The sequence below is a fragment of the Canis lupus genome, chromosome 22, assembly GCF_011100685.1.
Source record: "Canis lupus familiaris isolate Mischka breed German Shepherd chromosome 22, alternate assembly UU_Cfam_GSD_1.0, whole genome shotgun sequence".
In the NCBI taxonomy this organism is placed as follows: domain Eukaryota; kingdom Metazoa; phylum Chordata; class Mammalia; order Carnivora; family Canidae; genus Canis; species Canis lupus.
Window position 1 is genome coordinate 9,178,906 of NC_049243.1, and position 23,215 is coordinate 9,202,120.

General features: G+C 50.1%; 1 protein-coding gene across 1 annotated transcript; it reads right to left on the reverse strand.

Annotated features, from left to right (window-relative positions):
- Positions 1–1,043: 1,043 nt before the first annotated feature.
- Positions 1,044–20,801, reverse strand: RGCC (regulator of cell cycle). Its single transcript, XM_038569649.1, has 5 exons — positions 20,753–20,801; positions 19,877–20,062; positions 9,655–9,762; positions 4,738–4,800; positions 1,044–3,094 (listed from the first exon to the last, which is right to left on the reverse strand). The coding sequence occupies exons 1-5, from the start codon at positions 20,799–20,801 to the stop codon at positions 3,087–3,089; spliced, it is 414 nt and encodes a 137-aa protein (XP_038425577.1). The 3' UTR covers positions 1,044–3,086.
- Between the last annotated feature and the right edge of the window lie 2,414 nt (positions 20,802–23,215).

Sequence of the window (23,215 nt, forward strand, 5' to 3'; positions counted from 1 at the left end):
AAAAAAATAGTCTCAACAAACAGTGCAATGACAACTGGATATTTATATGTAAAAGGATGGAATTGGAATCAAGCTCACACCATTTACAAAAATTAGCTCAAAGTATATCAGAGACCTACATATAAGATCTGTATAATGTAAGCATTGTCAAAAATTACATAACTCCTAAAAAAAATGAGTGTCTCCTTGTGGCTCTGAGTTAGGCTATGATTTCTTAGATATGACACCAAAAGCAAGTGACAAAAGAAAAAAATAGATAAATTGGACATCATCAAAATTAAGTATTTCAGAGCTTCAAAGGACATTTACAAAAAGATGAAAAGACAATGTACGAACTAGGAAAAAATATTTGCAAATCATATGTCCAAAAAGGGTCTTATATACAGAATATATAGAAAACTCCTACAGCTCAATAAGAATTAGAGACAACATAATTTTAAAATGGGCAAAAGATTTGAATCGACGTTTCTCCAAAGAAGATACACAAATAGCCAATAAGTACATGAGTAGATAGATGTTAGTTAGTCATCAGGGAAATCGTTAGTCATCATTAGTCACCAGGGAAATGAAAATCAAAACCACAGTAAGATACCACTTCACAACCAATAAGATGGCTTTATTCAAAAATACAGACAATAACAAGTGTTGGTGAGGATGTGGAAAAATGAGAGCCTACATAGATTACTGATGGGCATGTAAAATGGTGCAGCTGCCACGGAAAAGTTTGGCAATTCCTCAAAAGATTAAACATAGGATTATCAGATGACCTCACAATTCCACTCTAAGTTATGTACCCAAGAGAAATTTTAAAATACGTCCACACGACAACTTGTACTTTGATATTCATGATGGAATTATTCATTAGCCAAAAAAAGAAGTAGAAGCAAACCAAATGTCCCTCAACTAAAAAATGGGTAAACAAAATGTGGTGTATCCATACAGTGGATTATTCAGTCATAAAAAGGAACGAAGTACTGATTTGTGTACGACATGGATGAACCTTGAAAATTGTATGCTAAGAGAAAGAAGCCAGACACAAAGGGTCACATACAATATGATTCTATTTATTGAAAACATCCAGAATAGAGAAATTCACGGAGACAGAGAATCAGGTACTGGGGATGGCTGCACAACTCTGTTAATATGCTAAAAACCACTGAACTGCACACTTAGAAGGATGCATATTAAGGCATGTGAATTATATCTCAAAAGAAATAAAGAAAATATTTGGGCTCAACCCAAAGATGTCCCAGAAACTGAGGAAAAGACAAAGGTTAAAGAAGAGACCATGTAGGGGTGCCTGGGTGGTTCAGTCGGTTAAGCATCTATCTTCAGCTCAGGCCACGATCCCAGGGTCCTGGGATCAGCCCCGCATGGGGCTCCCTGCTGAGCAGGGAGTCTGCTTCACCTCCCTCTGCCTGCTGCTCCCCCTGCTTATGCTGTCAAACAAATAAAATCTTAAAAAAAAAAAAAGTAAAGGCCATGTAGTTTTCTGATGCCCTAAAACACAGGTCAAATATAGTAATTAGCTTTTGAAGATATAAATAAAATTCCGAGTACTTATGTTTTGGATTTGTATCGTATAGAAACATAAGGATGGGAGTTTTTAAATAACTTGATGCCAATTATCAAAGTAATGCCTGGTTATTTCGGGTTTTATTATTACTATTTTTTTTCTTCTTTAGAGGGAAAGAGTGCAAGCAGGTACACACGTGAGCAGGAGGGAGGGGATGGAGGGAGAGAGAAAGAGAGAATCTTTAAGCAGACTCTCCACTGAGCCTGAAGCCCGACACAGGGCTCCATTCCACAACCCTGAGATCATGACCTCAGCCGAAACCAAGAGTTGGATGCCCAACTGACCGGGTCACCCAGGTACCCCTATTTTTAGAGGTTTTAAAGATAGAAAAGCATAGGTAAGAAAATTATGAACTTTCCCCTTTTTATGCTCTCTCCATCGTCCCCAAAAGGCAGGTGGCTGGGAGTGGAGGTGGTCATTGGCTTCCACATGCAAAGCCCACCCTGTGGAAGACCTTGCGTCTGGACCCTCCAGCTCCAAGGAAGCCACCTGAACGTAAGCATCAAGGCTGGCGCCATCAGATCTTCCTTCATCTGATGATAGCACCATCATTTTCAAGTTCTCCAGCTGCCCCCATGTTCCCTCATATTTCGGTCCTGAATTTTGAGTGCGAGTGTTTCCCTTAATTGAAAGAAAGAGCCATGGCAGCTAAAAAGGTGGTAAGATATGAGGAGAATAAAGATGGAGGAGGAACCCAACAAACCACAATCCTCAGTCACAGGGATGAAAAGTACAGCATAGGGAATATAGTCAATAATGTAATACTTTGTGGGGTGACAGGTACATTTATCGTAGTGAGCGTCTGGAAAGGTACAGAAGTGTCAAATCACTGTGTTGTACACCTGAGACTCATATAATATTGTACATCAACGATGCCTCAATTAAAAAAACCCCACAATCCTCAAATTAAAATGTCCCAGGAATCACAGGCCAGCATTTCCCTCTCGAGCCCTGAAGGAGCTTCAAAACGACCTCAGTTCACCGTCCTATTGTCTCTTGGGCAGCACCCAAAGCCCTTGTTAGATGTCAAGAGGAGTGTTATTCCCACTAGAATATTACTTAAATGGGAACATACTGAAAGAAAGAAAGAAAAAAAAAGAAGTTTACAGAATACAGACTCTAGGTCAAATTTTATTTGCATACAAAAATATATTATACTGGGAAAAGCATATTTACTGTTTCCAACCATATATAATTAATTACAAATATTTTTCATAAAAGCACTTTAAATTACGGGATAGCTAGGTTTTGAGAGAAATAGAATATTAGCATAGGTCATTTGTTCTAATACGCGGCAAGCTGGTAAACAAAGTCAGTTTCACTGTCTAAATTGCCCAGAGATGATCTCAAAGGTTGGTTTTTATGCACAAGCCTGAGAATGGCCTGGTGGTAGGTGAGCACTCATCTCTGTCGGCTCTGGTAGCAACTTCTGTAGCTGATGTTTACCAGGTCCTTGGAGCTTTCTGAAGCTTCTCCCTTATGATGAAAGGACCCAGAACTTCTCCTTGTTTCACATACCTATAAAGAGGTGATAAATAAGGTTATCCACTCACACAAAAGGTGACGGGCACAGAGGGGGGCACTTGATGGGATGAGCACTGGGTGTTATGCTATATGTTGGCGAATTGAACTCCAATTAAAAAAATATGTAAAAAAAAATTAAAAATAAAAATGTGAAAAAAAAAGTTCCCAATTCTCATATGTAACCCGATCACACCATCACAGACGGGCATCAAAGCACTAAACTTAATGGCAGGCTTCCCACGTAGTGTAGGTCTGAGTAACTGGTACGACAGGGCGGCCAGCTGCAATTCCCATGAAGTAGGCAGGCCTGTTACCTGGGCCTCATACAAATTGTGCTGTAATTACAATAATCTCTGTCAAAACAGGCCTAGGTCTTTAGATGTGGGATGGTACAGCATGTAAGAGAATGGGCAATAAAATTCTCCAACAAATAGAAAATACACAAGGACCTTGACTTTCCACCCTATTTAGGTCCGTCTGAAACCCTGTTAAGAACTGAGTCCTGTTAAAATAACCAGCTTTGAAAAAATAAATAAAATAAATAAAATAACAACTTTGGATCTAACCTTTCAGGTCTGACCTGGCTATCTGGCAGAGTCCAGCATAAAACATTTCTTATGGAAAATCAACTCTTTCATTGAAAAATTAAGAGGCTAGGACAAAATTCTTTTGCTCTGTGACTGAATACAGCCCACCAGGAGTACGGAAGCTAAACCTTCATTCCCAATCCTTCTGGCTCTTGTAATCCTTTCTTTCTTTCTTCTTTTCTTTTCTTTTCTCTTTCTTTCTTTCTTTCTTTCTTTCTTTCTTTCTTTCTTTCTTTCTTTCTTCTTTCTTTCTTTCTTTCTTTCTTTCTTTCTTTCTTTCTTTCTTTTTCTTTCTCTTTCTTTCTTTCTTTTCTTTCTCTCTCTTTCTTTCTTTCTTTCTTTCTTTCTTTCTTTCTTTCTTTCTTTCTTTCTTTTTATAATCCTTTCCTTTTGAAATAGAGTGGGTAGATTGATTTCTCGGGGGCCCGTCTTCTGGACATACCCTCCCGCCCACATTGTAGTTATGGTGTGGTATCTCCACTTCTCAACATTTTTGGTCACACAAAAGGGGTACCAGTAGTGTAACTGCCAAATGGGAAGTATGTTCCCTAATCTTCACTAAGTGGGCGTTTGGCGACCGGGTCTCCCCAGGCTTATTCTTTCTGTCTTTTGAGACCCAATCCTCTAGAAGCCAGACCTCCCCAAGCCCCTGGATCTAACCTGGGAAGACTTCCCTGGCCCATGGGATGGAACCATCTGGCTTGTTGGCACATTGCTTCCGTGGCCAGTCAGCTCATTTCTTCTCTGAAAAGCCTGCCGGGCCATCACGGTGAGAGAGCTCTGACCTTGTTACTAACAACTCTGCATTTCTCAAACAAAATGTCATTGTTTGCTGGTGGCCTGTTCTCACTGTTTGGAAAGGCGCACGATCTACATGAACGCAGAACTTCTTTCTGAGCCACTAGGGTTCTGTTTCTGAACCTAAAGAAGCCTGATGATGTAACTTCTTGTCCCCTGGCAAGCTGGTAAACATTAGGGCACTTTATCAGCAGTGAGTGTTGGTTGGTTTTCTGTTTGATTTTTTTTTTTTAATCCCAGGCATGTACTCACTTGCTAATGTTCTGTCAAGATCAGCAATAAAGTCTTCTAGCTCTTTCGTGTCTCCTAGTTTGGCTGAAAAACAAGAGTCGACCTTCAGTTTCCATATCACGATGGCTCCTGATGCCCTGGGTTCCCAGGATGATGTGACCCCACTTTGCATCTCTGTATCTACAGAGGCATCATTTTCAAGTGTCCTGTACCAAGCCGAAGTGTCTGCTCCAGTGTTTACTGACAGTCAACTCAGACACGGATGCTGAAGATTAGCCTAAATGTCTCCCTTTTTTTTTTTCAGTTCATCAGCCCTCACGCCACCCCCAGCCCAACAACCTAGAAGGACCACCTCCTTTCACTTCTTTAAGAGTCTGAAGGGCAGGGACACCTAGATGGCTCAGTGGTTGAGCGTCTGCCTTGGCTCAGGTCATGATCCCGGGGTCTTTAGTTCAAGTCCCGCATCGGACTCCCCGCAGGGAACCCGCTTCTCTCTCTTCCTATGTCTCTGCCCACCCCTCTCTCTCTGTGTCTCATGAATAAATAAATACAATCTTTAAAAAAAAAGAATTTGAAAGGCAGGGGTAGTGAGGGGCTGGGAAGAAAGACAAAAAGGCTTGATTTTTTTATTGTGTCAGCTCTGAGTTAGCTGTCAAAAATATCCGGTAAGCTTGGCGCTGTGCAGAGCGGACACCCAGACTCCGGATTCTCACTACACCTCTTATCAACACCTTCAGGTTTGCTACCACCCCAGGGCAGTGCTGCAGCCCTCGGGGTCCGCCCAGGAGGAAATGAATGGGGGCCACTGCTCTTTGTCAAAATAGTACAGGGAAGGTGACGGGAGGCCCCATCCCTCCAGCGGCCAGCGCAAGGTGCCAAGTCCTCATCGGGCTTCTGTTCCCTCTATGCCCTGCGACCCATACGCTTTCCTGCAGAGTGCATCATTCATACCTTCTCCCAAATGCATTCCCGGAGCTTCATCTGTTAACCCTTGCCGGCTACAAACAGCTTGTTGTTCTCAGCTTTTATCATTTTTTTTTTTAAAGATTTTATGTATTCATGAGAGACACAGAGAGAGAGAAAGGCAGAGACACAGGCAGAGGGAGAAGCAGGCCCCATGCAGGGAGCCTGACATGGGACTCGATCCTGGGTCTCCAGGATCATGCCCTGGGCCAAAGGCAGGCGCTAAACTGCTGAGCCACCCGGGCTGCCTAGTTCTCAGCTTTTTTTTTTTTTTTTAGTTCTCAGCCTTTAAAAGCAATCTACAACTAGAGTTTCTCTCTCTCTCTCTCTCTCTCTCTCTCTCTCTCTCTCTGTAATTTCTTTGTCTTGAGAATCAGGTAGCAAATCTGGGCACGTCTTGAAGCCACCTCCCACACTGCCCTGTCTCTCCAAATTCAATAGCTCCATTTTACCGACAGGGAGCTGGACGATGGCAGGGTCCCCAGTGGCTGCTGCTGACACCGCTCCGTTGGGAGGAAGAATTGAAAAATCACTCTTTCGAAAAAGAGCGAAATTCCTCGTTGATGCCAAGAGTGAGAAAAGTAATAGAATCTTCATATTTCTTTTTTAACTATGTTCCATTTTTATTGCATTCTGCAACTATTTTCAGCAAGTATAATGTTTCTTGAAGGGGGAAAAAAACTCCTTTTGTTTTCAAAAGGGCACTTGTCCAATATAACAGAACATTCAGCTCTCTAGCTGGAGACACTTTACAAGTTCCAAAAAATAAGAAACCGCTCATGCATCTTTAGAAACTTTTTTTTTTTAAGGTCTATTAATGTCACAGTAGAGCCAGGCTGGAGCTGCTATTTTAAATCATGTTAGCTCATCGCTGGTCTCATGAGGATGACCCCGTTTAATATTGTTAAATTGGTCATCTGAAAGCACTGGTTACACAGTTAATGCAAATAAAAAGAATCCCACTTTCTTGCAAAGCCTAACTGCTGCTGAGCTTTCAGTTCTAGAACCAACCAGTCTGGGAGAGCACTGTCATTTAGCAGTCTTGATTACACCACGTGAGAGAAAGCAGAGTCTGGAGAAGACCGGTTTTCTTTCTCCCTGCGAATTTGGTTTCTTGCTCCCCATTTATCTGATCCATTTTCACATTGATCAGAATCCTGAGGGAGAACAAATTCCATTTCACACCATCCTGTACGTGGATGTTAGTTTTCTCTACTTGTTTCACGTATTTGGGAAATATATTTTTTTAAGATTTTATTTATTTATTCATAAGAGACAGAGAGAGGCAGAGACATAGGCAGAGGGAGAAGCAGACTCCATGCAGTAACGGAAGGGTTGTGACGCACACGAGGAGGAGAGGCAGGAGAATCGAGGGGATGATACGGAAAAAACACGGACAGGGGGGAAAGACTAGAGGGAAGGAGGGACGAATAGCCGAGCCGGAAAGTGAAGGAAGGAAGGACCAGGAGGCGCGGACGGAGTTCAGAGGCGGAGACTATTTGTACCGCAGGAGGATAAAAACATGGTGGGGAGACGGAGAGAAAGAGGGAAGGAGAGAGGGGGATGAGTGAGCGAGTATCGAAAACGGAAGGAAGTGAGCGTGTTTGAGGGTAGAATAGCGGAAGTAAGGTCTGGAAAGAATAAAGGGAACGTCGGGGTGGAGAAGGTAATTTTTAGGGGGAAAGGGTCTGTGTATGGGGTCGGAGAAGCGGAAGGAGCTTATGAAGGAGGTGGAAAGTAGATTGATGAGGAGGGTGGAAGAGGCGAAACTCCAGGCGGTAAAGAAATGGACAGGGATTTACTAAGTACAAAGCAAAGAAGCTTGGGTAATTGGGGGTGCGGGGTATGTAGAGTACAGTGACATACAACTGAGGCGCGAGGTAGGGGGCTTTGACAAAAAAGATTAGAGAAAGACGCGTTATAGAGTGGAAGGGTCACGTGCAATGAAGTAGAAACAAAACCAGAACTAAGGGGTATGGGGTTGCTAAGGCACAGCCGAGAAAAGAGCTCGCCTATTCAGGGGTTGGAAGCGGAAAAGCAAGTGGGGGAGCAGACAGTGGACACAGGAGGGAAACGTTGTGGGGCTAAGGCGCCTAGTAGCGGGAGGAGAGGGCGTCAAAGATGAAATGAACTGCGGATGCAACAGGGAAGGTGCGAGGGGGCGAGAATGTGAGAAGGCAGGTACGGAAAATGAAGGGTTGAGTGGGAAATAGGGAATGCGAAAGATCGAGCGGGAAAGACAACGAGGAAGGAAGATTGTTGACGGAGAATTAATTGCAGACCGAAGAATTAAAGACAAGGTAAAAGGTGTAGGTTCCAAGATGCACAATGGGGCAGAGGGCAGGGGCCGAATATAAGGATAGACCAATATCCTCGGTGTGAGGGAGGGGTAAAGAGGGAGGCAGGGATGTGCCAGAGTAGAGATGACTAAGTGCGGAGGAACTTGGAAAGCGTGGGACGAAGATTAGTGGTGAAAATTGCTGCACATCGTATTGAACTAGCCGAGGAAAAAAGAGGGAGGGAGTTCAGGAAGGTGGCTGAGGTCAGCGAGGCGGGGAGGGTGGGTCGGGGGAATTTCGATAAAAGAAACACATAAGCGTAGCTACGAAGAGGGGCGGGGAGGTTAGACCTTAAGACCAACAAAAACCCTATAAGTCTAGAGGTAGAGGTATAGGCTCACGGCGAAGAGCGTACTATGGTAAAGGTAAGCGGCTGTATGTGGGGGGGCTTGAAAAATGAAAGGGGGGAGTACGGTTCTGCTAGTGGCAAAATAATGTGTGGTGGTAATCAAGACAGGAAGATAAGGAAAAAACGTTACGGGAGATAGGGCGAGCGTTCACAAAGTATGGATGGGAGCAAAGGGGCGGTAGGATGGCTTAATAGGCATAGCGTTCGAGGAGATCTTCAACGGGGCTGGGAGTTAGGAGCAGGTCGCGGGTGGATAGAGTTGGCTCGATGCCCGCATTACTGGTACGGGGGCATGTAGGTGGTCCCCGCCCCCACCAGGGGTGTTCGGTTCTTGTGGACCGCCACGCGACGAGTCTCGACCAGCGCACCCCCGAGTTGGTCCGTGTGTTGACCTCCGACCTCTGGGCTGTGTGCTTGTGGGCGCGTCCATCCCCCTCCCCGCTCTGCGTGCGACGTGTGGTGTGGGTGACCAAACTTGCCACGCCACTCGCAACCAAAACATCTCAGTAGCAACATCCGCGGGCTAGATTCAGAGCGTGAAGGAATTACGCACGAATACCATTCAGAAGTGCCCCCTCCTTTCGCGTTGCGCATCCCTACGGGCTTTTTTTTGGTCTACCCTGTGTAACGGCGGTGTCTCCACCCCCACGGCAATGGGACCACCGGACCCATCCGCCATTGAGCGGGCGGGCGCCGACCTAAACAGGAACATGGTGCCTCCGCCACAACTCCCTCTGCTACCCCACTTCGTAAGCCGACGTAGTAATACGAGTTAGGATGAGAAAGTAAAAACGACCGCACAGTGAAGAGGAAGGCGCGGTACAGGACACGGAACTGGATAGTGAGTCGTGCGGCAACATGGTTGTGCGTAGAGAAGCAGGCTAGGAGGAAGAAGAGACCGTAGAACGTGGTATGGTGTCAATCGAGTCTGGCAGAGCATTTGTAGGGAGGCGGGGCAATTGAGTGAGGGGAGCGGAAAAATGGCCTGGAGAAAAAAGCTAATAAAAGGATATCGGGAGAGGTGTGCGAAGATGAGTGGGGTAAAAAAAACGCTCTTAGCAAGGGTGACAAACGCCACTAGACTGGAGGGAAATTAGTGATGCGGGGAACTTGATCCCCAGACCCCAGGATCTCGACCTGAGCCAAAGGCAGGTGCTCAATGACTGAGCCACCAAAGTGCCCCCATTTGGGGAAGATTGGTCAGGGCTAAGGGAGAGGAGAGGAGAGATTGAGGGGGGAAGGCAGTAGAGGAAGCCCAAAACCTCACACCACAACCCATGAGCCTACCTTTCCGAGGAGTGACAGCAGGGGAGAGCAGAGCCGGAGCAGAGTCTGTTGGAGAATTCAGTTTTTCATCACTGAAGCTGAAGCTGTTCCTGTAGAGCGAATCTGCACCTTCCAGGAAAGAAAATATAACTCATTCAAGGTGGTTTTCAGTCTCTAGTCTATTGATAACCATGGCTCCTCTCCAAAAGGAGCAAAGTTGTAAAGAAAACAGGTTCATTTCCAGACTTCATATTTCTGCCCTCAAATGATTCAAGGCAGGGGAGTGCCTGTGTGTGTGTGTCCTGCACACCCAGGGTCTTGCATGGAGACCCTTACAAAGGAGACTGTGATAGGATTATCACGACCAGACCATCCTTCTTTGCAACACATAGGAGCCCACTGCCCGGGTCTCTAACTGACAACCAAGCCAATGCTTGGCTGATGAGGGGTGGGGGGTTGGTTTGGGATTGTGGAGCAAAAAGAATCCTCTTTCCTAAAAAAAAGTCCCTTCTGCCCTCTGATTTCCCTAAAATACAAATACCCGGTTGGATCCCATTACTTAATAATCCTCCCTGCCTGGGAGCACCTGGGTGGCTCAGTCGGTTGAGCATCTGACTCTTGATTTCAGCTCAAGTCATGATCTCAGGGTCATGGAACCAGTTCACCCCCCCCCCCCCCACTGGGCTCCACACTCAGTGGGGAGTCTGCTAGAGATTCTCTCTCTCTCTCTCTCTTGCTCCCTCTCTCCCCCTCTGCTCTCTAAAATAAATAAATAAATCTCTTTTTTCAAATGTTTAAATAATAATAATAATCCTTCCTATCTGCTCAAGAGAGTCTGTGTCACAGTTTTCCTGAGAACTTACACTCTAAGGATAAGCTGGAGGGTCAGAGATCAACATTTTTTGTAGGGGTTGTCAATTCTAGACACTGGGAATAACTCTGTGGCTCCTTCTATCGTCCTACCCCCGAAGACCAGAGAGAAAGCAGAACAAGGTCCCAGAAGCAGGGCTACGCTGGGAGTCAAGGGAACCAGCTCAGCTACTTAGGTACTCGGGCACCCTTGAGCAAGATAGTATCTCTGAGCCTCAGTTTTGCCACCAAGAAAATGGGAAGGCTCCTCAATCCTTAAAGTCCCTTCCAGCTCTTAACGTTCTGAGGGCCTACTTCTCTAGACCCTGCCAAGAAGGAGGAAACCAACCCACGGCCAGCCCGGCCACGTGACTGTGACACCTAAAGGGAGTTGCTGGCTGAGCAGGACCCACTCATAGGGCTCAAAGGCAGAGCAGCCCACAGAAGCAGGATGTGGCCTCTGAGGTCACAAAGTTAACAGTCTTCCTGGTTAAAACAAAACTCGAAGCCAGCCACAGGTGGAGCCGAGATGAGCTCTGGAGAGGCTGTTCAGGTGCAAGAGGCCAGCTGCATCAAGAGGGCCTGGGCAGGACTCTACCCTTCTTGGGGATTCACTCGCCTTAATCCAATGACCTCCAGCTCAGGAGGAGGCAAACACATATTTCTTTGGTCCCCATAACTCAAAGTGAACACGAAGTCACAGAAGATATATTCAGATTAAAAAAGGTTTTCAGAAGCAGAATCTTCTCATCCCAAAAGAATTCAGCTTCATCCCTAAAAGGCTGCTACAAGTTCTCAGGCCCTACACTTGGCTCCCCTTCCTCGCACTCCCCCCCACCCCCCCACCCCAACCAGGTGGCCCCAGTGCCACCTTGTCTTCCTGACCTACACACTCATCTTGTTCACTCTTCCAGACATGCCTGACCCTCACAATCTTTTCTCCCTTTAGAGGTCCAGCCCAGGTCACCTAAAAGGACCACCAGTCACTTTTCAGGGCTTCGATGGTGAACACCTACTGAGATCCAAGATACCCAACCTCACACTTGTATTTCCCCAAATATATATCCCTCAGAATACTGGTCCTTTGGAAAGAAGAACTGTGAGATCAACTAGGTTTGAGAAGCACCAAGCACCCCTGGAGATTCCTACTGCATCTTCCCACTTTAATGTCCCTGAGAAGTCTTATGAAAAACCAGCTTAGCCTTATTTCTCAAATTTAACTATGGGACACATTTTTTTGTGGCCGCCCCTTAATACTCTCAGGGCACTTGTGTTCCATGGAACTCGACCGGGGAAGCCCTTCTGCCTGCTTTGTCAGCCCACTTCTAGAACAGTCTGGATTTTCTCAAGGGAAAGCCCTTCCCTTACGTACAAAAAAGTGGTCAAGTCCGCTGCAGACCTACAGCAGAGCATGACTGTTTGTCACCACGTAATAGGTAGGAGAATCGCCACAAATAGAACCCGAGAAACTTGCAGGGAAACGATGAGCTAAGACTTAGTGGCAGGAAAACCACAGAGGGCTCCGGGGAGGCCGGCCTCATGCCCAGACCCCTGAGACAGAAGGAAAGAGTAGGAGGTATTTGGCCCATAATTTTTGATTCTAAAGGACACGGAGAGCATCGCCTCCATCCCTGGCCCGGGGTGCCCAGCCCAGACTTCAGTGATCACACCTCTGGCCTCTATCTCCCAGAAGCAGATGGTCCTTGAGAGCCAGTTTCACCACCACACCTCACTCCACCCCACCCTGCACCACGGGCCCTCGCCCTGACTTTGACATCATCTCTATTTTGCTCCAACTCTTTAGCAACGTTACAGCCACATATACTCGTTCTCAGGGGGAGGGGGGCTCACAGGTGGCGGCGGGGGGGGGGGGGGCACATACGCACACACTATTTTTCCTCACCGGCAAGTAGACCACTGTCATTGAGTTTTCGAGGGAAGGAATGCTCTATCTAGACATGGAAAAGGCCATTGCAAAATGTAGGAAAAAGAAAAGACCCCCTACGAAGATTCAGGAAAACCTCTGGGTAGCTCAGGTGGTTTTGAGACTGTGGAGAATGAGTCATAGGTACCGGGACATTGCCACACAGTGCCTCTTCTTAGCCTTTAAAGCCTGGTGTTAAAATGCCTTTTTGATCCAAGTATTTTCCTCAAATTCAGAAAATATATAGACAACCTGGCTGTTACTTGCCTAATAAATTCAGTTGCAAACCAAACTTAAAATAATCAGAAGTTCCTCTTACGGCTAATGGACTGATGCTACTCCCCCAATGAGGGAGGGAGAGAGAAAAAAAAAAACAACAACCAAGTACACTATATATAAACACACACGGGGCGCACAGGCATGTCAACATAGCACATGCTCACTTCCTCACTTCCCCCCTCCCCTTACACGCCACCCCCCACAAACACACACAAGCTCACACACCGGGGCATTGCCACACCTTGAGTCCTCTCTCCTCCTGTGGGTTCCAGTGCAAATCTGAGCCAGACCTGACCCCAGGCTCCAGGATACTCAACCATCAACAGGAAATGAACCCCCAGCCTCCTTGAACCAAACCTGCCCACAGTCTAGTCCCACCCTGTGGTAATACTGTATACACGTCATTCATGAAAAAAAAGACGAGAAAAGCAACTTCAAGAAGCCCAAAGCTAGTGAGAAGCCCAGCAGATGGTGCCACAGTTGAGATGTATGGGGTGGGAGGTCACCACGACTGTGTGACCCTGTGCCCATCACTTTACCCGAGTCTTAGCTTCCTCCTTAGCAAAAGGGGAATAGGAACGAGGTGCTCCATTTGGATTCCTATGGTTTTCATGATTTTATTCTGGTGAAATGGAGGAGGACATGGCCAAGAGAGGAGAGGTCACCATAGAAGAGAGTAATGACCAAGATCCTGGGGCTCGGCTTCCTCCTCTTCAGGTAATAGCAACATTCTTTTTTTTTTTTTTTTTTAAGATTTTTATTTATTCATGAGAGACAGAGAGAGGCAGAGGGAGAAGCAGGCTTCCCACAGGGAGCCTGATGTGGGACTTACGCCCTGGGCCGAAGGCAGGTACTCGACCACTAAGCCACCCAGGGGCCCCCACTAGCAACATTCTTAAGAGAAGCTTATCTTCGGAGGCACCCCAGAATAAACCTCCCTAAAACAAACCACCACCAGAGAAGGAGCTCACGCTCTAGACCTCATCTCCTTTTATCCAGTAAAATTTTCACTCTGGACTTTTGTTGAGCACCCTCCATGAAGAAGACCTCATGGAAAGCAGTGTGGTAGATGAAAAGGTAAGGAAAGCCTTTTCACGCCTCTGGAACTCTCTCCTCTGCAAAACAGCAGTCAGTTGGTCTGATAAAATGACAGCAACGTGTTGCTGGCTGATAGCACATTAACGTATTACGGCCCCAGCCCAAAATCAGGTGTTGCTATTAACGGGTGGGGGGGGGGCGGTTCGAGGGACACACATGGTGATGATTTGGGGAACCTTGGCAGGTAATAAGACCAGATATTTCCAGGCTCTGCAGTGTCTACTTCAATCAGTTCCAAAGCCCCATCTCAACGAGCATCTCAAAGCCTCCTCAGAAATGTCCTTGGCCTGTGACCTTGGTGTGCTGAAGCCAGGCTCCTCGAGCTCAAGCACCAAGTTTTCTAAGACCCCCGCTGAAGAAGTGCCAGCACATTCAGTATACAAACACCCAGCTCTAATGCTCACCAACAGAGCTTGAGAAACTCAGCCGTAAAAACAGAAGCCTGTTTAAAAGGTAGTTGTGCTCTTTTAGTTTGGAGGTGGGGAAAAAGGTAATTTAGGGTTAGCACCGACATGTGCTCCTCCAGAGGAAAGAAAAGCCACAGACAGTAAACCTTGCCCAGAGCGCCTGTAAATATAGAACAATCCCACACGTTGAAGACAAGCAAACTACAGTAATTAACTGGGAAAAAGAAAACCTTGGACCTGTTTCCTTTTGCCACAGGGAATGGTTGGTGGTGGTGGGGGCAGGGAGGAGGGTTAATCTCCTCCACAAAATCTAAATTCTGAAAACCTCTCTAGAAGTAGGATAGAATATGAAAGGGCCCCCTCTCTTCCCCTCAACACTCTCGCCCCAGCTTCCCTTCTGGCTCTGCTTGGTCCCTTTCCACACCTCTCCAGGTCCCCATCAGAATGAGCCCGGTCACCCACCTGGACCCTAACACCCACCTAGAATCCCTAACACCGTGCCAGTGCAGCCACAGGGCTCCTAACTTACTCTCTCATGGTTGAGCAAGCTCGGATTCCAACCTCTGTAGCTCCTAAGCCAGATCAGCCAATACGCTACCTGTCACGCTGGCACCCAGCGCCCATCAGGTGCCCAAGCTGGAAGAGACTCAGCAAAGACATACAAATGTCCTGGTCTTGCATACACTAAAGAAGCCAGTTCCTCACTCCCTAAAGTGGCTCTACAATATCACAATATCCCTTGCACAACAGGAGCCTTCAGATCCTTTCTGTTAAGTAACAAAACACACCCCCCTCCCCTTCAAGGGAAAAGGGTATGTGAAACCCCAATACAGTGAAGATAGAAGTTCATACCACCTTGAAAAGTTCAAGTTAAGGGGCAGCCCGGGTGGCTCAGAGGTTTAGCACTGCCTTCAGCCCAGGGTGTGATTTTGGGGTCCCGGGATTGAGTCCCACATCAGGCTCCCTGCATGGAGCTTGCTTCTCCCTCTGCCTGTGTCTCTGCCTCTCTCTTTCTCTCTCTCTGTGTGTTCTCATGAATAGATAAATAAAATCTTTTAAAAAATATATCTTTAAAAAAAAAGTTCAAGTTAATATTTTAAACTTCGCATAAGATCATTCAGTGGAAACCTATCAATTAACACGTTGATTAAAACTTAGTAATTACGAGTTAAAATTTCATCGAACATATTTGAGGAGTCAGAGTGTGCATTTACAGTTTTGAAAATATTGGAAAACAATGTTTGGTTTTGTTTTTTAATAAGTTCAAACTGAAGAAGTTTGTGACTCCTGGAGCACCTCTAAGGATCAAGTTTGAACAACACTGCCCTAGCTCCTAATTATGCTGCCCTTTTACTGCTGACGTTAAAACTGCTCCCACCAAAGTGTCTGAGGTTATCTGTTGGACCCAAGTTTAGGGGAAAAGAACAAGCCTGTTCTGACCAACCCCCATTTAAATGCCACCCGTAAGGAGGAGTTATCTTGCAATTTTCACTTTGGTCTTCTCTTCACTCACATCTTTGGGGGACCTACTGTAAGTGGGAACAGGAAGGAGTATTTCTCTATTAAACATACATTCTTCTCTATCTAGGTAATTTGCCTCTTTGGGCAGAAGAAATGTCTATGTTTCTTCTTTAGAAGCAAGCAACCGGGGGGATCCCTGGGTGGCTCAGAGGTTTGGCCTTCAGCCCAGGGTGCGATCCTCGGGTTCGAGGGATCGAGTCCCACATTGGGTTCCCTGCATGGAGCCTGCTTCTCCCTCTGCCTGTGTCTCTGCCTGTGTGTGTGTGTGTGTGTGTGTGTGTGTGTGTGTGTGTTTCTCATGAATAAATAAATAAAATCTTAAAAAAAAAAAAAAGCAAGCAAACCTACTTTTTTTTTTTTTTTTTTTTTTTTAACAGAAAGAGAGCATGGGGCAGAAAGGGAGAGAGAATCTTAAGCAGGCTCCACGCTCAGCACAGAGCCCAGTGCAGGGCTCAATCTCACAACCCCTGAGATCATGACCTGAGCTGAAATCAAGAGTCTGATGCTCAACTGACCGAGCCAGCCAGGGGCCCCCAAGGAAGGGTTCTTCAAAAAAAGACAGAACAGCTGCTTTGAGCTATCTCGTAAGTTGGCCACATGTTCTGAGTGATAGAGCAGTAGGTAGAAGGCTGAGTAAGCCTCAAGGTACTACTGGTTCGTAGCGCACATGTAACATTTCCATGCAAGACACTGGTGTAAGTGTATCTGATTATGTCACAGAGCCTGGTGTATGCATTTTAATGTTTTCTTGAAAGCATGAAACAGAGCAAAATTTTTCTTCCTATTCATGAGCTTGTGGATGTTTCTACTAGCATTATTAAATAGCATCCTTTTAATTTCACAGCTAGAGAAACGGAGGCCCATCTGTTGCCCAGGGGCCCAATAGAGCACAGCCTGGGCTCCAATGACCCGGCCAGATGACCACTGTCTTGAAGAGACACCCTCAGACACAACCGCTATTGATACATAGGCACGTGATTCAGGTCCACCGGGCTTCAAGTCTATTCCTGAGGACCTGCTTCCCATTCCAGCCAGCCATCCATGGTGACCACAGCAAGGTCTCAGAGAGGGCCCACGTGGTTCTGCTCTCTTATCAGAAAATTGGAGATAATCGTGCCTATTTTATAGGACTGTGGCAGAGGTCCTAGGAGATACCACATTTAAAACACAGCAGAGGGATCCCTGGGTGGCTCAGTGGTTTAGCGCCTGCCTTCATGCCCAGGGTGTGATCCTGGAGTCCCAGGATCAAGTCCCACATCAGGCTCCCTTCATGGAGCCTACTTCTCCCTCTGCCTGTGTCTCTGCCTCTCTCTCTGTGTCTCTCATAAATAAATAAATAAAATCTTTAAAAAATTTTTAAAAATTAAAAAATAAATAAAACACAGCAGAGGGCAACCCCGGTGGCTGAGCGGTTTAGCGCCGCCTTCAGCCCGGCGTGGGATCCTGGAGTCGTGGGATCTGGAGACCCGGGATCGAGTCCCATGTCGGGCTCCCTGCATGGAGCCTGCTTCTCCCTCTGCCTGTGTCTCTGCCTCTCTCTCTATGTCTCTCATGCATGAATAAATAAAACCTTTGAAAAAATAAATAAAACACAGCAGAGATCACCACCAATAAGAGCTAACAAATAAGAACAATAATCCTCCTAAGGGCTGAGTAGAAGTGAGGTGCTCTTATTATCATTATCCTGGTTGGCTCCCCGCTTTGGTGGCCTACATCTCAGTAGGACCTACCTCTCTCAAACATTCCCTTCCTCAGAAAAGTATTGGACAAATACGTATAATCAACATCTGGGCTCAGTTCTTGGTGGCAGTTAAGACACATACATTACGCTTCCTCAAGAAATTACTGTTAAAAAAAAAAAATTACTGTTAGATACACACCGCTTCTGCCACCACTATTTCTAACCAGTCTTACGGGGGACAAACTAACTACACATTTATAAAGACTAGTGTCATCTGAGCCTTCTTTATGCCATCCCCATTACTGCCCTAGCGACCAAACTAAGGGTTAGCAAAATACACAGTTAACAACAAAAGCATGGGCAGCCCGGGTGGCTCAGTGGTTTGGCACTGCCTTCGCCCCAGGGCGTGATCCTGGCGACCCAGGATCCAGTCCCACATCAGGCTCCCTGCATGGAGCCTGCTTCTCCCTCTGCCTGTGTCTCTGCCTCTCTCTCTCTGTCTCTCGTGAATAAATAAATAAAATCTTAAAAAAAAAATAACAACAAAAGCAGAAAGCAAAACACACAAGCCCCTCACCCCTCCCCCACCTCTGCAAGAGAAACTACAGACTTCCAAATATCTCCCCCCAAATCGTTAACAATGTGTTTCTGGGTGCCTTCTCTTTGAGGCCCTTGAAAACAGATCTCAAGTCTGAAATCCTACCCTGAGGGAGCTGCAATCACCCGTGATGGGCCAGCTCAGACCATATTCTAGCCAAATGCGGCTGCGGTTTAGAAAGGAGTTATTCTTTGCAATAGCACAGCACTGGACAGACTGTCCCAGCTTCTTTCCTGTGTGTGTGGGGGGGGAGAATTTGTATGTGATGAATAAATAACCCGCTCCAAGCCCCAGCAGAAGGAGACTTATTGAAGTTTGGCCACAGATATTGAGGCAGATTTCAAAAGTTTTTAGATTTCCTTTTGAAATTGAAAATAAGGGGTCCAGTCATTAGCAATAAAGTCCAAAATACAAAATGGAAAATTAACAGCATGCTATCCCATTCCTGTTCACCTCAAAAGCTGCAATTAAATCCAACCCTTTGTGGGGCGGGGGGGGGGGGGGGGGGGGGGGGGCTTCCAAGGAAAGTCAAGAGGGACCTCAGGTTTCTGACTCAAACCCCCGGACAGGGTGGCGAGGGCCTTTATTCATTTTCAGGAGGACAGCTCATGTGGAGGTCTGGGGCTGTATCTTTGCCCTGGAATGAGGAAAAGCTTCAGATTTCAAAAGAAGAGAATCACAAGGAAAGATCATTGGGTCATTGCTTTCGCTTCCAGAGTCAAGGGCAGCAAAGGGAGTGACATTCATGCTGTAACTCACGTAGGGAATGAAGTCTCAAGAAAAGTCTAAGAAAAATACTAAGTCATCCAGAATTGGAAAACCAACAACCACCACATGATATTGAAAAGTCACCAGATCCTGACACCTAAACGGACACCTAAACGGATATCTGGAATCCTTACTGACCATCTGATCCTTGGAGGGTCGGTGGGGAGTGTCCCACTTGCAAGGTCATTGAAGACAAAGAGACCCTGGGGTAAGTCTCCAAGAGGAGACAAGTTGTCAGGAAGCACCTGTAAGCCCATCTGCTCTCGGCTCCCTCTCCAGCCCGAGGTGGGGGTGGGGGGCGGGAGGTGTGGAAGCCAGCAGTCCCCTTGGGGGACCTGCCAGAAGGAAGAGGGCCACTCTCTAAAGCACTTGAACTCTGCGGGGAGGCCAGAGAGTCTTTCCAAACGGCCTGCAGCGCCACAGCAAGCCTGGGAGCTCGCAGCCAGAAGAAAACGTGAGGATGTTATTTCAGGAATCCCAAGAACAGCAGCTTGGGAGACCTTTCCCAGAGTTTTCAGTATTGGGTCCTCCTGCGTCCCTCCCTCCGCACTTGCCCCACACGCTCTGAAAGAGAGACTGCGAAGAGACGGAGCAGGCAGGAGGGAGGCGGGGCGGGTGAGGAGCGACCCCGGGAGACCCAGCGGGCAGGGGGGAGGCGGGGCAGGTGAGAGACAGAGCGGGCGGGGGGGAGGCGGGGCAGGGGGGAGACGGAGCGGGCGGGGCAGGTGAGGAGCGACCCCGGGAGAACGGGAGAACGAGCGTGCAGGGGAGGGGCGGGCAGATGAGAGACGGTGCGGGCAGAGGGGGGCGGGCAGGGGGGCGGGCAGGGGGGCGGGCAGGGGAGAGGCAGGGCAGGGGAGAGGCAGGGCGGGCAGGGGAGGGCGGGCAGGGGGGAGGCGCGGGGGGGGAGGCGGGCAGGGGAGAGGCGGGCAGTCGGGGGGGGGCGGGGGGGGGGGCGGCCCGCACCCTCGGCCTCGGGACACTGCAGCGGCAGGTGCCCGGCCGTCCCGGGACCCCGCGTGACAGCCAGTCCCGGGGGTGGGGGGTGCTCGCCCCGCGGGACCCTCCTGGGCCCTCTGGCCGGCCGCGCCCGCAGCCCCGCGCCGCCCCACACCTACTCTCCGAGTCGCTGAAGCCGCTGCTGTCGCTCACGCTCGCGCTGCTGCGCCGCTTCATGCGCTCCAGGTGCTCCTCGTAGTGGAAGTGGCGCTCGTGGAAGGGCGACGCGAAGTCCGCCAGCACCGCGTCAAACTCGCACAGCGCGTCCGTCAGGTCCCCCGCGGCCGCCGAGTCCAGGGCGGGGGCTGCGGGCGGGCGGGCGGGCGGGCTCAGCGCGGGGCTCTGGGACCCTCGGCCGGCCCCCCACGCCGCCCACCCTCCGCCCGTTTTCGAGCTGCGGAAACTGAGCCTCCGCCGTGACCCCAGGTCACCCGGTACCCCGGGCGCCGGAACTCTTCCCCGCACCCCTACGCCCCGTCCGCGGGTGTCCGCGGGTGTGTGTCCGCGAGTGTGTCCGCGGGTGCGTGTCCGCGAGTGTGTGTCCGCGGGTGTGCGTCCGCGGGTGTGTGTCCGCGAGTGTGTCCGCGGGTGTGTGTCCGCGGGTGTGTGTCCGCGAGTGTGTCCGCGGGTGTGTGTCCGCGAGTGTGTCCGTGTCCGCGGGTGTGTCCGCGAGTGTGTCCGCGGGTGTGTGTCCGCGAGTGTGTCCGTGTCCGCGGGTGTGTCCGCGAGTGTGTCCGCGGGTGTGCGTCCGCGAGTGTGTCCGCGGGTGTGTCCGCGAGTGTGTCCGCGGGTGCGTGTCCGCGAGTGTCCGTCCGTGTGTCCGTCCGTCCGCGGCTGTCGGGTACCGGCCCCGGGGCGCGCGGGCGAGCGGGTGGCGGAGCGCAGACTGGGTCAGGACGCGCCCGTGGAGGTGTCGCCAGCCCGGCGCGGGGTCAGGCCGCCCGGGGACCCCCTTTCTGCGGAAGCGCCGGGGCCTGCAGGGCTGGTGCACTCACCTGCGGCGGCGGCGGCCGCGGGGCTGCTCTGCGCGGCGGGAGGCTTCATGGGCGCGCGCGGCCCCGGGCGCGGGGAGGGTCCTGCGGGGTCGGGGCGCCGGGAGGGAGCTGCGCCGGGCGGGCCCCCGCGCGCCCCGGCTCGGTCCGCCTTGCCCGCCCGCCGGCTCCCGGGCTCGCGCGCTCTCCGGCCGCGCCGCCTCCGCTCGGTGCGCTCCCCGCCCGCTCCCCGCCCGCCCCCCGCTCCCCGCCCGCTCCCGCTCTCCGCTCTCGCTCCCGCTCCCCGCCCGCTCGGCCGCCGCCACCCCCGGGCCCCGCCGTCTTATAGCCGCGGGCGGAGGCGGGGCGAGGCGGGGCGGGCGAGAGAGTCCCAGCCGCGCCCCGGGGACGCCCCGCCCGCCCCCCCGCCCCCCCCAGCGCCCCCCTCCGGCCACCGCCCTCGCCACGCGCCCGCCCCGAAGCCGGCGACGGGGCCTCGCGGGAGCCCGGGCCGCAGCCCCAGGACTCGCCCTGCGCTTGGCCCGCGCGCCCCGACGCCCCGACGCCCCGACGCCCCGACTCGCTGAAGCGGCCGCGTCGCCCCGGGCCCCGGAGGGCTGCGGACGCCGTGCAGCTCCCCGCTTCCTGCCGCGCGCCCTGCACCCCCTGCAGCCGGGAAGTGGAAGGGCCGAGCTCTGGTTGGCTGCGAGGGACGGGGAGCCCCCGCAGGCCCAGGCGGGGTGGGGGATGGTGGGCAACGGGGCGCAGGGGGTGGGGGCGAGAGGGACACAGAGGTGGAGGCCACGCGGCTGCAGGCCCTAACCGCCCCCATCCCGGCGCCCGAGTGTGACCCAGGCCCGGGCTTTCACGCCAGCCCCGACTCTATTCAGGAGGAGCTTTATTGTCGGGGCAAGAAAGGACTGCGTAGATGCGGCGCAAACCCGGCGCCTTTCGGCGTCCGTAGGGACGGGCCACCTGCGGGGGACCAGTCCCGGCCTTGCAGAGCTCCCCGTGCCGGCCCGGGCCCAGCCACTAGCCGCAGGTGACTATGCAAATGCAAAACGACTAAAATGCACTGAAAAGCTCAAGCCCCTCAAGCTCACCGGACACACACGTCTGCCACCGCGGAGAAAGTTCTATGGGACGAGGTTGCCAGGGTCTCTGAGCCACAAAACTGGCCTCGGAGGGGAGAGAGGCATCTTAACCCTGGTCGTCGAGAGCCTCCTGGGTCACGTCGTGGCACGCACCACTTCCAGCCCCACAGCGATACTGAGAGGTGGAATCACTGCTAGTTGCACAGGTGAGGAAACTGAGGCACCGGAGATGAAGTAGGTGCCAGTCAGGTAGCGATGAAAAGGCAGGTCTGTCTGGTTTGGGAGCCACTTTGGGCTTCACCACACACACCCTTCCTCCCCCACCTGTAAGGTGAAGGACTGAGGCAACACGGGAGAGGCTCCAAGTAAGGAAGCACGTCACCCAGGGCAGCTCCCTGAAGCCACAGGGCTACGTCTATGCATCCTTCATTTTCCCTCTCTTTGTCTTTTTTCCCATCTCCCTTTTAAATTCTTTTTTTTTTTTTTCTTCTTCTCCTTTCCTTCCTCATGCTCTTGGACTTGCCACAGCAGCCAGTGGTGATGCCCTGGGCTTGACCCAGCAGCAACCAATCTGGAAGCTGAGGCCAAGGAGCTGCTTTCCCAATGCAGTTCTGCTTTCGGAGCGGGGGGCTGGGGTGCAGGGTGGTGGACACCCCAGCCCAGGTCACGCATGATGGCTGGGAGTCCGTCAGTGAAAGAATCAGCCAAAGCGATCTTTAGAAGAGCCTACAAAACGCCCCACTTTTTAGCAGCCATGTCCTGAGCGCGTGACAATGAGGTTAGTTAGTTGTTGTCATCTGTACCCCATTTGTAAGGGAACTCATCCAAGCATCGGGGAGGTGGCTGGGCAGAAGGCCCCTCTAGGACGACTGTCACTTTGGCTATGAAACAGTGTCACTGCTGCACACACACTCTCTCTCTCTCCTAATTTTAAATTTTAATATACAGGAAAATATAGGGAATTAGGTAATAGTACTCTGTATCCACAGTGAGAATTAACACGTTACCATATTGTTATTTTTGCCTTGGGTATTTTTTGAGACAAAGCATACGATAAAGTACACCGATCTTGAGTGTGCCCTTTGATAAATATTTACCTGTGCATCCATCTGTGTGATTGCCAACCAGATCGAGATGTGGTATTTTGTCTTCATCCCCCAAAGGGTGCCTACGCCATTTTCTAGTCAAGAACACCCCCTGAGGGGCAGCCTGGGTAGCCATTTAGCGCCGCCTTCCGCCGGGCGTGATCCCAGAGTCCCGGGTTCGAGTCCTGCATCAGACTCCCTGCATGGAGCCTGCTTCTCCCTCTATGTCTCTGCCTCTTTCTCTCTCTCTCTCTCTCTCTCTCTCATGAATAAATTTTTTTTAGAAATCTTAAAAAAAAAAAAAATAA

Excerpts from the sequence above, each read along its gene's own strand:
- RGCC (XM_038569649.1), bottom strand. The coding sequence starts at position 20,801 with ATGAAGCCTCCCGCCGCGCAGAGCAGCCCCGCGGCCGCCGCCGCCGCA. Across the intron at positions 9,763-19,876 it reads CGGCTTCAGCGACTCGGAGA|GTGCAGATTCGCTCTACAGG; the intron begins GTAGGTGTGGGG and ends CTTTCCTGGAAG. Across the intron at positions 4,801-9,654 it reads TGCTGTCACTCCTCGGAAAG|CCAAACTAGGAGACACGAAA; the intron begins GTAGGCTCATGG and ends CTTGTTTTTCAG.